Source organism: Pongo pygmaeus, chromosome 20, assembly GCF_028885625.2.
Source record: "Pongo pygmaeus isolate AG05252 chromosome 20, NHGRI_mPonPyg2-v2.0_pri, whole genome shotgun sequence".
Lineage (NCBI taxonomy): Eukaryota > Metazoa > Chordata > Mammalia > Primates > Hominidae > Pongo > Pongo pygmaeus.
The window spans coordinates 38,090,701-38,108,577 of record NC_072393.2 but is presented as its reverse complement, the minus strand read 5'-3'; the positions used below and the strand labels follow the sequence as shown (position 1 = coordinate 38,108,577).

Below are 17,877 nucleotides of genomic sequence, written 5' to 3'. Positions count from 1 at the left end.
CGAGCTCCTCTGTAGAGGGTGAATTTCTATGATTGTACTTTCTGAGTTGTCATATTTCATTATCTACTTTAAAAGTTTCTCTCTCTCTTTTCTTTTCTTCATCAGATGGTAAACACTCTGTTCTGAATTTAAAGGTAAGATCATTTTTTTAAAAAACTGATTTTCTCAATAAATAGAGTTTTCATCATAATTTTTCATAAATTTTCAACAACTTTGGTGTTGAAACTTTGGCGGTGATTTTGGGGGAAAAATAAATCTTCCCTTAAGAGTTCTTTCCTGTTGAATATTTCTTTTAAATGCTTTTTTTTTTTTTTTTTTGAGAAGGGGGTCTCACTGTCGCCCAGACTGGAGTGCAGTGGCGCAATCTCAGCTCACTGCGGTCCCTGTCTTCCAGGCTGAAGCGATCCTCCCACCTCAGCCTCCCGAGTAGCTGGGATCGCAGATGCATGCCACCACACCTAGCTAATTTTGTGTATTTTTGGTAAAGATGGGGTTTCACCATGTTGCCCAGGCTGGTCTCAAACTCCTGAGTTCAAGTGATCTGCCCACCTCGACCTCCCAAAATGCTGGGATTACAGGCATGAGCCACTGTGCCTGGCCTTAAATACTTTTAAAACATGAGGAAATTGATATTTTCCATAGTTTAATGATGAAAATAATGTATTAAAGGGTTAGAAACTACTTTATGATTAAAATGAATGTTGAATGAATAGACAATTTTATCTTTTGTTAAAATTATTTTTTGAGACAGGATCTCCCTCTGTGACCCGGGCTGGAGTGCAGTAGTGTGATCATAGCTCACTGTAGCCTCAATCTCCTGGGATTGAGTGATTCTTTTGCCTCAGTCTCCTGAGTAGCTGGGACTACAGGCACATGCCACCACTCCTGGCTAATTAAAAAAAAAATTTTTTTAGAGATGGCATCTTGTTATGTTGCCCAGGATGGTCTCAAGCTCCTGGGCTCAAGCGATCCTCCTGCCTTGGCCTCCCAAGGGCATTGGGATTGCAGGCATGATGTGATGTGCCTAGCCTGAGATTTTTTTTTGAGATGGAGTCTCGCTCTGTCACCCAGGCTGGAGTGCAGTCGCGCAGTCTTGGCTCACTGCAACCTCCGCCTCCTGGATTCAAGTGATTCTCCTGCCTCAGCCTCCCGAGTAGCTAGGACCACAGGTGCATGCCACCATGCCCAGCTAATTTTTGTATTTTTAATGGAGATGGGATTTCACCATGTTGGCCATTTTGGTCTCGGACTCCTGACCTCAGGCGATCCCACCTGCCTCGGGCTCTTAAAGTGCTGGGATTACAGGTGTGAGCCACTGCACCTGGCCTGGCCTGAGAATTTTAATAACTAATTTGCAAACATGGAAATAGTTCTAACTTAAGTTTTTCATTGTGCGATGTCATAGGAACTTAAAAATTAAACATTTCTCTGCAGAGTTAATTTATAACCTTGTCTACTTTGTCAGCAGAAATTAGAAACTTAATATCACACCACCATGTAAGGAAAAATTAACAAAAGTTCACAGCCTTCCCTTTCCTTTAGGTTTGGGGTTGAGAAACAATATCTTACTGTTCCTTTCTCAGCATTTTGCAAATGTGCTTCCCTGCAGTTGATGGGATCCTTTTTGCCCATCCCAGTCAGAAGAGGCCTGGCTGGAGTTTGCTGAGGGCATCTCCGCTCAGCACTTGCAGCCCTACCTAGCACATGCTTTTAAACGTGAGCCCACAGCCCGCTACTCACAGGATCTACCTGTAAGGACAGTCACTGAACTCAGTGCAGAAAGGCAGGAAGAAAGCTCAGGCAGGACTTCCTTTATAGCCTCAGAGAGCCCACCAGAGGGGAAGACACTTAAAGTCTCAGATTCAGGTATAAGAAACAGTGTAATCCCAGCATGTTGGGAGGCCAAGGTAGGAGGATCCCTTGAGCCCAGGAGCTCAAGGCCAGCCTGGACAACAGGAGACCCCATCTCTACAAAAAAAAAAATTAGGTGTGATGGCCCATGTGTAATCCCAGCTACTTGGGAAGCTGAGGTAGGAGGATTGCATGAGCCCAGGAGTTGGAGGCTGCAGTGAGCTGTGATCATACCACTGCACCCCAGCCTGGGTGACAGAGTAAGACCCTGTCTTAAAAAAGGAAAAAAAGAAATAGTACATATTAAAGTTTTGAAAGCTAAAACAAACAAAGAACAAGAGTCAAAATGAAGGAAATAAAGCATGCTTATATACCTGCTGTCTAATGACCTAGCTGCTGGTGTCCACTTTATAAAACACTAATGCTCTGCACTTATTCCTCTTATGTTCTTTCTTTCCTAGGATGAAAAACCTCCATTATGTGAGAAACCTCCACCTTCCCCAGGTATTTGCCTTTTGAATTATGTTATGATTGAAAAGCTTGTTTTGGAGAATATCCAGATTAATTTTATCTGAAAATAAAGATTACGTTTTCTTCTTCTTGTATTAGTTGTTGAACTTTCACCCTTGCCTCAAAAGAGAGGGTCCAAACACTAGGTAGTGGACGTATGTCCATACAGGATGTGCTTGGATCCTGGGAGGGTGGGGGTTGGACCTGGGGGGGTGTGGACCTGTGGGATATGCTGGGATCCTGGGGGAAGGGAGGTGGACCTGTGGGATATAATGGGATCCTGGGGGTGGAAGGAGGACCTGTGGGATGTGCTGGGATCCCGGTGGGAGGAGTGGACCCATGATGTACTAGGATCCATGCTGGGCAGGCAGGTGCAGTTATGGGCTCTGCTCTGAGGCTGAAGGCAGAGGGAGAGGTCTAGAGATGCTCCCTGAACAGTTTGGGGAGCTTCAGTGGCTTCCAAAATGGAGGTTATAATTTTTGCTGTTAGGTCCCACATTGTTACAAGATCTTTGGGGTGTCGCTTTTCTGGCCGGAAATGTCTGTGGTGCCAGTGTGCCTTTGCCTGAGTTCTTGTCCTGCGTCCAGGAAGAATGAGGTAAGCAGACAAGTGGAGGATGAGCAAGATGAAGAGGAGCTTTACTTCGTGTTAGGACAGTTCAGAGGAGACCCACAGTGGGTAGCTCCTCTCTGTAGGCAGGTCGTCCCGTTAAGTGTTCCGCTCTCAGTAGAGAGGAGGCCCTGGAGTCGATGGCTCCTCTCTGAAGGCAGGTCATCCAACTGTCTCTGCAGCTCTCAGCAAAGAGGAAGCCCTGGAGAGGGTTGTTCTTCTCTGCAGCTGGTTATTCTGACCAGCTCCTAGTAGAGAGGAGGCCCTGGAGTGGGTTGCTCCTCTCTGCTGCTGGTCCTCTGACATCTCCAGCTATCAGCAGAGAGGGGAACTCCTCTCTGCAGCTGGTCATCTCATCTGCTCTGCTCCAGCTAAGCCCAGGGCTTTTATGGGCCTCAGAAGGGAGGAAGTGCGCACCAATTGGTCCATGGGTGGCCATGGGTGAGCCTGGAAAAGGCACCACAAATTCCTACTGCAGTCCCACGGGACGGGTAACCCAGTCCCCAGCCTTCAGGCCCTCCCCGACCTGAAGGTGGGGCCTCACCGGGGACCTGCCTGCTTCTGCCCAGGAGCCTGTCTGCCTCCTGCTGCCCAGTCAATAGCACCCAGGCTGCTCACACCAAGGGACAACTGCAGGCCAGTGCAGAACCATCCTCAGCAGCCCCTTGTCTTTCCCTCCTGTGCTCATGGGTGCCCAAAGTCTGGAGGGGGCTGAGGCGGCAGGGTGCTGTCGTGTCAGTACTGCCCTGAGTATGCACACTCCCGGCCAGGCTGTGACAGTGCCCAGGCTTGGCCTCAACCCCGCTCCAACCCTGCTGCGAGACTGGAGCAGGCGCCAGGAGCAGGGAGAGGCCAGGCAGCTAGAGCAAACACCCATAAGCCTGCGGGGACATGGGAGCCTTCCCAGGCCCCCAAGGGTGCCGACTGCAGAGACACCCAGGTCCTACACCTGGGAGGGTGACTGTAGCAGCACCCCATGAGCTCCTGCCCCACCAACTCAGAAGGGGCAGGGCTCCCGCTTGTCCCCGGCTCCTGATGGCTCTGTGGAGCATGCAGCCCTGACCATACCTCTGGAGCAGATGCCCACAGTGGGGTGAAGCCAGGCAGTGGGATCAGGCACTTCGGAGCCTATGGTGGGTGGTGGGGGCCTTCTTGGGCCCCCAAGAACACAGAGATTCTCGGGTCTGCAGCCGGGCTTGGGCAGCTGCAGCGGCACCCAGGGAGGGCCGGGGATCCTGCCTGCTCCATGGAGCAAGAAGCTTGGGCCACACCTCCCTGCTCTAGAGTCTGTGCGGCGGCCACTCTAGATGGGCCGCTGCTGCCATCAGTGTCACTGCTCTGAAAATCCTGTTTTAAGTCTCCTTCGCGTCAGATTAACTTTATTTGCAGCCTTTCAATCTCAGCATTTTCAATGCTGTATTCTGGGTGATTGCTGGGGCTCTAACTTCTGCGCCATGCATTCATTTTTCATGATGTGTATCCTGCGGCTCATCCCATCCTTTCAGTTTATGGTGTTAATCAAACGTTAACTTCCATGATTTCTGTGACACTGACTACGTCTCTCTGAAAGTTGTAACCGTGCGCATCTAGTCTTAGGGTTTGTGTTGCAGCCCCTTCTTTTCTCTCACTTGCCATTGGTGTTTCTCTGGCTCTGCTGTTTGATGCCTCTTGGGGTCCCTGAGATTCCCTGTGGCCCGCATGGGGATGCTAACCTCTGTTTACTGCACCCTGCCTGGAGAGGGAGAGCCAGCAGGCTGCCAGTCTGTACCGACTGCTGCCTCCAGCAACTGATGGGGATGGACAGGATGTGAGGCCCACCGGGATCCGTGGGGACCCCTCTTCCCCCTGGCTTTCTCCAGCCCCCTGGCCTGCCCTGCCTTTCTGCCCTCAGGGCCTGTGTGTTCTGCCTGAGGAGGGGCACACATTTCTACTGTTGCTGCCTGGGTCAGGAGGGTTAACCCCTTGCTATTCCCACTCTGGTTATCTAACTCAACAGCTCATCAGCTGTTTCAAGCTGCTTCTTTTTAAATATAATTTTATTGATTGATTGATTTTTGTAGAGATGGGCTCTTGCTATGTTGCTCAGGCCGGTCTCGAACTCCTGGCCTCAAGCAATCTTCCTGCCTCAGCTTCCCAAAGTGCTGGGATTGCAAGTGCGAGCCACCAGGCCCAGCCTCATCAGCTCTTTCTAGGCCACTTTGTGTCTCCACTCCTACCAGGGCAAGGTGTATCCCTGGAGCCACCCCCCCCCCCCCCCCCCATTTTCTAGCTGCCCTCTCTTGGCACATTTCAGGCTGTGGCATCCATCTTCAGTCTCATCTCAACTGTTTTATCTCTGGGATTTCTCAGGGTTCCCTTGTTTCTGTGTAGCTGTGGAGTTTCCCATTTCTGAGCCTCACCTTTCGCATGTTAGGGATTGGATGTGTGTGTGTCAGAGGTCGGGCCAGGCTCTCTGGAGCCACCAGCCATCCTGCCCTTGTCTGTGTGGAAGCTCTGCTTCCGCCTCTCCCTCCCCTGGGAAGTGTGCTGGCCAGGGGCCCATGGAAGCCTCACCTCCTGTGACTTTTCGGAGCACATCTCCCTGTGGAACAGCGCTGGTTTCCACCCCTCTTTCTTGCTCTTCCTTCTTAAGGTCCTACGTGACCTCGGTTTTCTCCTCACCCTGGTGCCTTCAGGTGCTGCCCACAGGCCAGTGGCTCATCAGTCTCCCCAGCAGAGGCTGCCCGTGGGACTCTGGGCCTGTGTCCCAACCCAAGCCTGCCTCCCCTTGTCTTCCATCCCCACCTGCTCTTCACAGTGTGCTCCTCATCTGGGGGAGCAGCTGCCAGACACAGACCTGGGTGGTCATCCTGGGTCTGCTTCTCTCTCACTGCCTGCACCCAGCCAGTCACCAGCCCCTGAGTCCTGCTCTCATGTGTCCTTTTCTCTGTGTCCCCACTCTAGTGCTGCCCCTCGGCTGCTGGGCTAGGCCTCATTCTAACCAGCCTTCTTCCCTGCTGGCCTCTTCCTTCTCACACCTCTGCTTGAAAGCCCTGCTGGCTCCTGCTGCCCTGCAAGATGAACTTTTCATGCCACATCACAATGGGCATGGCCTCCTTCAGCTCTGGCCTCCCTTTCTGGCCTCCCCTTAGTACCTCTCTTCCTGCCACCTGCTGTGACTTCATCAGGCCACTTACTGTTTCCTGTACAAGCCACTCCCTTCCCAGGGACCAAAGAACATGGCACCAGGCCTGATGTGGTTTTTGGAACAAAGCCAGGTGATTTTGATGTAACATTGTCAACATCAATTAACATTGTAAAACTCTTCCCCTGAACCTTTTCAGATGTAACTGGTAGAGCACGTCAAAGATATACAGAAATAACCAGAGAAAAGTTTGAGGCATTAAAAGAAGAAAATATGCACCTAAACAATACGAATCAAAGCCTTACCCTTGAACTAAACACAATGAAACAAGCAATGAAAGAACTACAGTTAAAACTTAAGGGAATGGAAAAAGAGAAGAGAAAGCTCAAAGAGGCTGAGAAGGCATCTTCACAGGAAGGTGGGGACGGACATTGCCTTTATTAGAGGAACGAGCAGGACTTCACTCAATTATTTTGAGAGTTAATATTTATGTTGTGATATTTGTGTTGGTAATTTATGTTGTAATATTTCAGGTTTTTTTGTTAATATCCTTCTGTTTGTTGAGATTTGATTTCATCTGCTATATCATTATTACACTAAAGAAATTCCTCAGGTTGGAAAGAAGCTGAATTTACAAAAACAAAACAAAGAGATTCCAATACTTCTTTTGGAACTTGATGCTTAGTTTACATATATTTCACTTCAGTTTTTATCACCAAGAGACGCATATAAAAACTCGTCCTTTACCATAGACTTATCAATGATTATATTTTCCTTGCTAATTTTATAGGTTAAAAAAAGAAATAGTATTTTAATTTGTATTTCTGTTATTATTGATGAACTTGAATATTTTTTCATATCTTTGCAGGTCATTTTCTTTTTCTTTCATAAAGCTGCCCATTTTATTTATTTATTTTTTAGAGACAGCATTCCACTCTTGTCACCTAGGTTGGAGTACAGTGGGGTGGTCAGAGCTCACTATAACCTTGAACTCCTGGGCTTCAGTGATCCTTCCACCTCAGCCTCCCAAGTAGCTGGGACTAAAGGTGAACGCCATCATGCCTGGCTAAGTTTTTTTTTTTTAATTTTTTTTTTTATAGCAATGAGGCCTCGTTGTGTTGCCCAGGCTGGTCTCAAACTCCTGGACTCAAGGATTTTTCCTCCTTGGCTGCTCAAAGCACTGGGATTTTAGATATGAGCCACTATGCATGGCCAAGTTGCTCACTTTACAATGAGACACTTGACTTCTTTTTATTGATTTGCAGGAACTCCTTACATATGAAAGATTTTATCCTTTTGTCATAGGTGTAATATTTTCTTAATTTGTTGATAATTGGGATAAATCTATAAAATGTTTTTCTTTTATGACTTACACTGTTGGTATTAAGTCATTTTTAACTCTAAGGTTATATAAATATTCACCAATATTTTCTCTATACCTTTTTCTATTTATATAAAACTAATATAGCTTTAAGTAAGGTGGTGTCAGTTTTTTTCATATAGACCCTGCATAATTCTTATCTTAGGCACATTTATTTTTAGATACTATATATTATTTGTGCTGTTACCTTGTGGGATCTATTTTGTTTTGTTTTCTAATAGGACATTGCTATTATGTGGGAAGGTTATTAGCTCTAATACATTTTCCATGTATTCTATATGATTTTTCCTTTTCTTTTTTTTTTTTTTTGAGATGGAGTCTCCCTCTGTTGCCCAGGCTGGAGTGCAGTGGCATGATCTCGGCTCACTGCAAGCTCCACCCCCTGGGTTCACGCCATTTTTCTGCCTCAGCCTCCCAAGTAGCTGGGAATATAGGCACCCGCCACTACGCCCGCATAATTTTTTGTATATTTAGTAGAGACGGGGTTTCACCGTGTTAGCCAGGATGGTCTCGATCTCCTGACCTCGTGATCCACCCGCCTTGGCCTCCCAAAGTGGTGAGATTACAGGCGTGAGCCACCGCACCCGGCGTCTATATGATTTTTCAAAGCACATATTCTTATGTCATCTGAAACAATGACTATTCCTTTCCAACTTGAAATTTTTATTTTACTTTATTGTACATGCAAAAACTTCCACAAACTTCCAATATAGCGTTAACTATTCAGTGTTAAAAAACGTTGTAACTTTTATTCATTCACACACACATAGACACACATACACACACAGACACACAACACACAGTTCATTGCCTCTGAGCGTGAAAGGGGGGAAAAGCAAACGATTTGCAATTTAAATAAAATCTGGATAAATTGGACATTACTTCTTATAGTATAATATTAATTTTTTTTCCCTAGTTGCTGCACCTGAATTACTTTATCTGCGAAAACAAGCTCAAGAACTGGTGGATGAAAATGATGGATTGAAAATGACTGTCCATCGTTTGAATGTAGAACTCAGTCGATATCAGACAAAATTCAGGCATTTGTCCAAGGAAGAGGTAATGTTTCCGATTGTGAAAATCAGCTTTTCAGATTTTTTTAGCCTTTACTGTTGAATTGATTTCCAATCTTAAGAGGTTCTTATTTATTATAGTTTGATGTAAGAAAAGCTCTGTCCAAGGCACAATGTTTCTAAGGACCATTCTGTTTCTTGCCTCTTTCCCTTCCTTCTTCCTCGGAATAAAGGCAATAAAGACTGTAAAACATTGGGACAATACAGAAGTGTACAAAGTAAAACAGGCCGGATGAGGTGGCTCGTGCCTGTAATCCCAGCACTTTCAGAGGCTGAGGCGGGAGAATTGCTTGAGGTCTGGAGTTTGAGACCATCCTGGGCGACATAGCGAGACTTAGTCTCTACAAATAAAAAATTTAAAAAAATTAGCTGAGCGTGGTGGCACACACCTGTAGCCCCAGCTACTCAGCAGGCTGAGGCAAGAGGATCTCTTGAGCATGGGAGGTCGAGGGTGAAGTGAGCTGAGATCATGCCACTGCACTCCAGCCTGGGCGACAAAGCAAGACACTGTCTCAAAAATTAAAAAAAAAAATAACAAAAGTAAGAGAATGAAAGTCTGTGTTGGCTGCTCCCTTCTCAGTCACGTTCCTGAAAGTTGCAGCTGTTGTCAGTGCATTAACTTGGAAAGGAAAGCAGAGTTTTCAGTTATAAGAGCAGTTGCAGAGTCCAACTCCACACACTCTAACTGAGCAGGTCACTGCGTGAGATGCTGAGAGGAGTGCCAGATGAACCAACGCTCAGGTCCTTACTCTTACAGAACTTGGGGCTGTGAAGATGTGAGTGACACTGTGGACACAGGAGAGGGAGGCACCGCTGGCTGGGCTCTTGCTGGGGTAGAGGGTGGGGAGGCACACAGTGTTCTCCCGTGGCTCCTGGGAGTTCAGGCCTCATGGGCTTCTGAGTTGCTTTTTGAAGGAGGGCTTACGTTTCACTTTTTTTTTTTTTTAATAACAGCTTTGAAATATAATTCACACCATCCAATTCATACCCATTTTAAAAGTGTACCATTTAGTGGTTTTTACTGTAGTCACAGAATTATGCAGCCATCACCACAATCAATTTTAGAGCACTTTTGTTAAATAAATAAATGTTGGCTGGGCATGGTGGCTCACACCTGTAATCCCAGCACTTTGGGAGGCTGAGTTGGGCGGATCATTTGAAGTCAGACGTTTGAGACCAGCCTGACCAACATGGTGAATTCCCATCTATACTAAAAATACAAAAAAATTAGCCAGGCGTGGTCGCGCGCACCTGTGATCCCAGCTACTTGGGAGGCTGAGGCAGGAGAATCGCTTGAACCTGGGAGGCAGAGGTTGCAGCAGTGAGCCAAGATCATGCCACTGCACTCCAGCCTCCAGCCTGGGTGACAGAGAGAGTGAGACTCTGTCTCAAAAAAAAAAAAGGAAGTGTCATACCTGTTGGGAATCACTCCCTATGTTCCCCTGCTGCCCACTTCCTCCAGCTCAGCCCCTGGTAACCACTAATCTATTTTCTGTCTCTATGAACTTGCCTGTTCTGAACATTTCATAAAAATGAAATCATACAAGACATGACTTTGTGTGACTGATTTCTTTCACTTAACGTAATACTAACTTTTAAACAAAAACAAATAAAGTTCTTGGGGTCCTATAATTCAAAACTTGCTTGCTTTCTGCAGGACCATGGGGCAGGCAGACAGGCCCAGGGACAGCCTCCTCCCATGTTGTCTTCTGCCCTGTGCAAATGCCATGTTCTCCATGACAGTCTTCCCTGATCACCCCAGCCAGAAGTGATTGATCTCTCTCTCTTTTTTTTTTCAGACACAGTCTCTCTATGTCGCCCAGGCTGGAGTGCAGCAGCACAATCTCAGCTCACTGCAACCTCTACCTCCCGGGTTCAAGTGATTCTTGTTTCTCAGCCTCCTGAGTGGCTGGGATTACAGGTGTGTTCCACTGCACCCAGCTAATTTTTGTATTTTTAGTAGAGATGGGGTTTCACCACTTTGGCCAGGTTGGTCTCAAACTCCTCATCTCAAATGATCCACCCTCCTCAGCCTCCCAAAGTGCTGGGATTATAGGCACGAGCCACCATGCCCGGCCCGCTCTCTCTTTTAAACCATTGCAGACTTTTGTTTGTAATCACTCATAAGGCACTTACAGCATTCTACCCTATACTATTTTTGTATATCATGTTCATTTGTGTTAGTGGAATTTATTTCTGTTCCTAGGTCATAGAATCCTTGAAAATAAGGGTTGCGTTGCAGTGTCCATAATGACTTAGCGAGTTGCCAATGTTTGCAGAGTGAGTGAGTCATTACATAGATATTAAGGTGTTCACATTGGAAAGCTTTTGTGAAATACATAATTATTTTGTCTAGGCCATTGATTCTGTACTAGATTTTCCCTCCTACTCTAAACAAATAGAAAACCAGACAGAATATGTAATGCAAATGTTTACAGATGTCAAACAGCAGGCAGTACCGGCCTATGACCCTCAAGAGCAGCAGGATAAATAGATGAGCCTGTGATCTGCTTTGTGTCTGGAGGCAGTCTCAGATCACAGAGCAGGGAGGAAGGGCCTGAGCTGAGCCCTTCCCTGAGTTCAACAGAGATGAGAGTCTGGGGAAGCTGAGGAGACTAGAATTTGTGGGGCAAGAATACCAGAAAGAATGGAGTCCTGGAGAGAAAGAGCTACTTATATAAATCTGCATGGGGCTCCTTGGAGTCTTGTAGAATATCACCCTGCACATGTGTAGGATGAGACTCCAAGATACTGGGCAGAAAATAAGAACAGGGAGCTGTGAGCTGCATGGTTCCCAGAGCTCACACAGCACCGGGAACCTTTGAGTTCTGCCCAGCTGCAATGGAGAGACCTTGCATTGAGTCAAGAGCCCAGGAGGGCCATGCCTGAGACGTATGGCTAAAAGAGTTTTTTGGGAAAGGTTACTACAGACTTACCATGACCAGGGTGAAAAAACAACCCTCAGAAGCATGAAGGTGATCCACAAGCAACTTAGGAGCTGAAAGAAAGAGAGAGAGAGAGAGAGGAGGGAGGAAGGAAGGGCGGAAGGAAAAGAAACCAGTACTCTTTAAAGGAAGATAACAGAATCCAGACACTCAACAATGTGACATTAAAAAGTTCTATATCCAGTGAAAACAGTCACTAGATATGTTCCAGATTTTAAAAGACTAAAAAGGGCCGGGCACGGTGGCTCACGCCTGTAATCTCAGCACTTTGGGAGGCCAAGGCAGGCAGATCACAAGGTCAGGAGATCGAGACCATCCTGGCTAACACGGTGAAACCCCATCTCTACTAAAAATACAAAAAATTAGCTGGATGTGGTGGCAGTCGCCTGTAGTCCCAGCTACTCGGGAGGCTGAGGCAGGAGAATGGCGTGAACCTGGGAGGTGGAGCTTGCAGTGAGCCAAGATAGTGCCACTGCACTCTGGACTGGGCGAAAGAGCGAGACTGTCTCAAAAAATAAATAAATAAAATAAATAAATAAATAAAAGACTAAAAAGGGCTGGAGGCCAGGTGCAGTTACTCACACCTATAATCCCAACACTTTGGGAGGCTGAGGTGGGTGGATTACTTGAGGTCAGGAGTTCGAGACCAGCCTGGCCAATATGGTGAAACCCTGCCTCTACTAAAAATACAAAAATTAGCCAGGTGTGATGGCACACACCTGTAGTCCCAGCTACTCGGGAGGCTGAGGCATGAGAATCGCTTGAGCCCGGGAGGCAGAGGTTACAGTGAGCCAAGATCATACCACTGTACTCCAGCCTGTGCAACAGAGTGAGACTCTGTCTCAAAAAAAGGCCAAGTGTGCTGGCTCACACTTGCAGTCCCAGCACTGTGGGAAGCTGAGGCAGGAGAATCACTTCAGCCCAGGAGTTCAAGACCAGCCTGGGCAACATGGTGAAACCCCATTTCAACAAAAAATACAAAAATCAGCCAGGTGTGCTGGCACATGCTTGTAGTCTGAGCTGCTCAGGAGGCTAAGCGGGGAGGATTGCTTGAACCCAGGAGGCAGAAGTTGCACTGAGCCATGATCTTCCCACTGCACTCCAGCCTGGGTGACAGAATGAGACCCTGTCTCAGAGAAAAAAAAAAAAAAAAAAGGACATAAAAGACTTGACAGCTAAATGCAACATGTGACCCAGAATTGGATCCTTGATCAGAAAAGAACGTTAGTGGTAAAATAGATGAAATTTGAAGATAACATATAGGTTAGGTTAGAAAATAGTATTATAGGCTACTCTAGGCACACTGCCTATGGGGTACCCCTGCTCTGCAAGGAGCAGTTATATATATATATATGAAAATAGCATTGTTATCAGTGTTGATTTCCTGATTTTCTTGACAGTACTGTGGTTAAGTAAATGAATGTTTTTGTTTTTAGGAAATACAAGTATTTAGATGAAAGGGGGCATTATATCTGCAAATTACTCTCAAACATTTCAGAAAAAATATTTCTCTCATATATACATATATACATATAGATAGATAGATAGATGGGTAGGTGTATGGGAGAGTGGATGGGTGGATGGATGGATGAATGGATGAATGGATGGTTGGGTGGGTGGGTAGGTGGGTGGGTAGGCAGATGGATAGACAGTTAAATGCATAGATGGGCAATGCCCAGTCTAGATTAAGAATATCTAAGACTTGAAAATTAAAAGGAAGTGTTGTTTAACTTGTCTTCAATACATGTTTTGTTCTTAGAGCTTAAATATTGAAGGCCTCCCATCCAAGGGCCCTATACCACCCTGGTTGGTAAGTGAAAGTTATTTAATTTCAGGCCCATATTTTCAGGCTATATTTGCATAGATATTAAAAACCATTTCAGGCCAGGCGCGGTGGCTCATGTCTGTAATCCCAGCACTTTGGAAGGCTGAGGCGGGTGGATCAGTTGAGGTCAAGAGTTCAAGACCAGCCTGGCCAACATGGTGAAACCCTGTCTCTACTAAAAATACAAAAGTTAGCTGGGCGTGATGGTGCGTGCCTATAGTCCCAGCTACTTGGGAGGCTGAGGCAGGAGAATCACTTGAACCCGGGAGGTTTAGGTTGCAGTGAGCTGAGATCGTGCCACTGCACGCGAGCCTGGGCGGCAGAGTGGGAATGGCTTCGGGCAACGGAGCTCATTCTAACCGCAGGAGGCCAAGCCTGTGCAGGTGTTGTAGATGACTCCTGTGCCTCCTGCATGCCTCTGGGTTCCTCATTTAAGTGGCCATATACCCTGAAATTGGAAGGATCCAAGGAGAGAAATGTTGGTTGTTCTGGGATCCTGAGCTGGGAGGGTCCTTAAAAAACAGTAACAACAGCAACCGAAGAAACCATTTAAAAAAAGTGTAACTTCTTGCCATTTAAAAATTTGCTGGTTGTGTTTGGATGTAAGAAATATATTAATCTTCCTTTACTCTCTATCTTCAGTTGGATATAAAGTACCTGTCACCGTTGTTGCTGGCTTATGAAGATATAATGAAAGAGAAGGACGAGCTGAATGCCACCCTCAAGGTAGGCTGGCAAATGTCTCAGAAGAGACAAGATTTATAAAAATATAGGACTGCTTCAAATTTTATAGAAACATTTTGAATGTAGGTATACCCAGCATATTATAGATAACCAAATGTTTATTAGAGGACAAAAAGGAGGAAGGAAGGAGTGTGGCAGGGTGGGATGGAGGGAGGGAGGGAGGGAAAGAAGAAAGAGGGGAAGAAGTAAGGAGTGATTGGCAGAGCAGGAGGGGTGGATAGGGAGTGAGGGGAGAGGTATGGAGGGTCAGAGCAGTGCTGCATGAGAAGCCATGGCTTTCTGGACAGCCAGCCCATATGGGCTGAGATCTTGGGGTGCAGGGAAGACAGCAGGGGGGAAGTGCTTCTTTCCTGGTACTCTGCAGCTGCAAATACCACCATTAGAAGGGCTATTTGGGCCGGGCGCGGTGGCTCACACTTGTAATCTGAGCACTTTGGGAGGCCGAAGGCGGGTGGATCACATGAGGTCAGGAGTCCGAGACCAGCCTGGCCAACATGGTGAAACCCTGTCTCTACTAAAAATACAAAAATTAGCTGATGTGGTGGCACGTGCCTGTAATCCCAGCTACTCGGGAGGCTGAGGCAGGAGAATAGCTTGAACCAGGGAGTTGGACATTGCAGTGAGCCGAGATTGCATCACTGCACTCCAGCCTGGCAATGGGGCCAGACTCCGTCTCAAAAAAAAAAAAAAAAAAAAAAAAAAGGGCTATTTGGGCAGACATGGGAAGGAAAGGCTGGAGATGTTTTGGGCAAACTTAGATGCTTCTTAATTCTAGGATGAGCTGACCCCAGGGAAGTCTGATTCCTGAGCTGTTGGAAATGGAGAAGTGAGGTTTTTATCCATTTCTGCCTTGTCCACCGCCGTTTTGTGGGAATGACTTCGCGCAGCGGAGCTCGTTCTAACCTCAGGAGGCCAAGCCTGTGCAGGTGTTGTAGATGCCTCCTGTGCCTCCTGCATTCCTCTGGGTTCCTCATTTAAGTGTCCATATAGATTCCTGAAATTGGAAGGATCCAGCGAAAGAAATGTTGGTTGTTCTGGGATCCTGAGCTGGGAGGGTCCTTTAAGAGGCTCCCAGCTTGTTCCTCGTCAGTGATGCTGTCCCGTGTCCATGTCCCATGGAAAGGAATTTTAATCCTTTTCATTTAGACTTAGTGTTGGATGCTTAATTTTCTAAGAGCATGAATGAATCTTGTACTAATTGAATATATAACAATCCTAATAACTAATAATATTATTTTTTTGGTGCTCCTTCTAAATCAGGGTCAGCACACACTTTCTGTCAAGGGCCAGTTAATAAGTACTTTAGGCTTTGGAGGCCATGCAGTTTCTGTTTGCACCTGCTCAGCCCTGCTGTTGCAACATGAAAGCAGCTGAGGATAACATGTAAATAATGGGCGAGGCCATGTTCTAATAAAACTTTATTTATAAAAACAGGCAGCTAGTTTGCACGCTTTAGTTTGCCTGACCCCTGTTCCAAAAAAGAGTCACATGGACTGCCAGCAGTGAGTGAGTGTGTCTGGGTGGAGAGATGAGAGGAGAAGTTACTTGGCAGTGCTGCTTTAAGTTAAAAGGGTGTAGCCATAAACATCTGACAGCTGGGAGTAGAATATTTTAGAGGCACACCAGAGTAAATATTGGCACCTCAGATTCTCACCAAAGGACAGCTCAGGACACGGAAGCTGGAAAAGCCCTGATGGAGGAGGCTCAGCTGAAGTGTCACACACACAGACTGTTGGGAGCTGAAACAGACATAGACTGTTAAGCATCAAAACTGGCCCAGCGACAGACCTCGTGTTGCAGCTAATGGCCAATGAAGCTCTGCAGACTGATGACGCTAGTAAGACACTTTCTCATGGTTGTCATGGACAAAACTAAGAGCCTTGGCTGGACGTGGTGACTCATGACTGTAATCCCAGCATTTTGGGAGTCTGAGGCAGGAAGATTGCTTGAGCCTAGGAGTTCAAGAGCAGCCTTGAGTAACATGGCGAAACGTCATCTATACAAAAATTAGCCAGGCATGGTAGTACAGGTACTTGGGAAGCTGAGGTGGGAGGATCGCTTGAGCCTAGGAGGTTGAGGCTGCAGTGAGCTGTGATTGCACTACTGCACTCCAGCCTGGGCGACAGAGCGAGACCCTGTCTCAAAAAAAAAAAAAAAAAAAAAAAAGAGCTTCCTCCAACTCCCACACTAACTAACCCCTTCCCCACCAAATATAGCTTTAATTAAGGATGAAAAGGTCTTATTTTTTATATTAAAAACCTCCGATTTATTCTCCTGCGTCTTCAATCAAAGGAAAAATGTCAGCGTTGATGGGCATCTCTGTCTTTTCTATCAGTACTCGGCAGTTATAGAACAACGTTAGCAAATTAGGAATCTAATACTCGAAAGCCGAGGTTCTTTGCCTCTTGTACTTGGCCTTGCATTTGGTCCTAGTGCTTTCTCACTAGACCGTAAGCTCCCTGAGAGCAGGCACCACTGGTGCTGGTACTGAGAGTTGAAGGCTGGCCCTTGCTAAATGGCTGTTACCATTTGATTTTAGCCACAGCAGCAGCACCAGAACTGAGAAATATAGATGCGTGGGTATGTGTGTGTTATAATTTACGTACATTTTATTTCAGGAGGAAATGAGAATGTTTAGGATGCGAGTCCAAGAAGTGGTGAAAGAAAATGAAGAATTGCACCAAGAGTTAAATAAGAGTAGTGCTGTTACCAGTGAGGAATGGCAAGTGGCATTGTGTTTCTGCTCTTTTGCTAATTTAAAACAAATGGTAATAGGAAAATATGTTATAAAATTATCAAATACATAATTACATTCTTAACTAAAATATTTTAAGGGAGAGTTTCTAAGAAATTAATAAGGTACGATAAAACCCTAATAAATTATTCTAAACTTACATTTTCAAGATGACTTTTAAAATTCTAAGTAGGTTCTCAAACCTGAAATATAGTTGCTTTCTGCTTTTTATTTTCTGAGTTGGTATTTTTCTAGGGTGATTTTTCCATCTCAGACCTGGAGTCTCATCCCTTCTTAGGCCCCAACAATGGCTCCCAGGGCTTGAGAACAGAAAGCTCAAAATGGCCTCCCAAAACAAAAAGCTCATGAGGCCTGCACGACCAGCTTCCATCCGCCTGCCCTGGCAGGTTCCCTGACAACTGAGGTTGCCCCACTTCCAGTCTGTCCTTCCTCCGAAAGCCCCTTCTGCACTCCTCATTCTCTAGGGTCCTACTGTAATGGCACTTGTCTATAGTGCTGCCTTCAGGAGAGGCCATTATTGCTCCCTTGTCTCTGTTTCTTTTCTTTTTTTTTTTGAGACAGAGTCTTGCTGTGTTGCCCAGGCTGGAGTGCAATGGCGTGATCTCGGCTCACTGCAACCTCTGCCTCCTGGATTCAAGCGATTCTCCTGCCTCAGCCTCCCGAGTAGCTGGGATTACAGGCATGTGCCACCACGCCCAGCTAATTTTTGTATTTTTAGGAGAGATGGGGTTTCACCATGTTGGCCAGGCTGGTCTCAAACCCCTGACCTCATGTGATCTGCCCACCTTGGCCTCCCAAAGTGCTGGGATTATAGGCGTGAGCCACTGCGCCTGGCGTCTCTGTTTCTTATGTTTTTTTAGAGTTAGGGTCTCACTCTGTCACCCAGGCTGGAGTGCAGTGGCTCAGTCATAGCTCACTGCAGCCTCAACCTCCTGGGCTCAAGCCATCCTCCCACCTCAACCTCCCAAGTAGCTGGGACTACAGGTGTGCGCTACCATGCCCAGCCATTTTTAAAAATTTTTTGTAGATACAGAGTCTCACTGGGTTACCCAGGCTGGT

At 46.3% G+C, this 17,877-nt stretch overlaps 1 protein-coding gene across 3 annotated transcripts in view; it reads left to right on the top strand.

The window, feature by feature from the left end:
• The window catches only part of CEP89 (centrosomal protein 89), a 99,157-nt gene that overhangs the window by 32,385 nt on the left and 48,895 nt on the right, over positions 1-17,877 (top strand). For 2 of the 3 annotated variants that reach the window (XM_054464678.2, XM_063657495.1), the window contains 7 exons: positions 106-134; positions 2,313-2,355; positions 6,295-6,513; positions 8,393-8,535; positions 13,254-13,304; positions 13,962-14,045; positions 16,682-16,785. In XM_054464678.2, coding sequence (XP_054320653.1) covers positions 106-134; positions 2,313-2,355; positions 6,295-6,513; positions 8,393-8,535; positions 13,254-13,304; positions 13,962-14,045; positions 16,682-16,785 — 673 coding nt within the window. The remainder of the gene's footprint in view (positions 1-105; positions 135-2,312; positions 2,356-6,294; positions 6,514-8,392; positions 8,536-13,253; positions 13,305-13,961; positions 14,046-16,681; positions 16,786-17,877) is intronic. The other variant, XM_063657494.1, reaches the window with a different exon arrangement.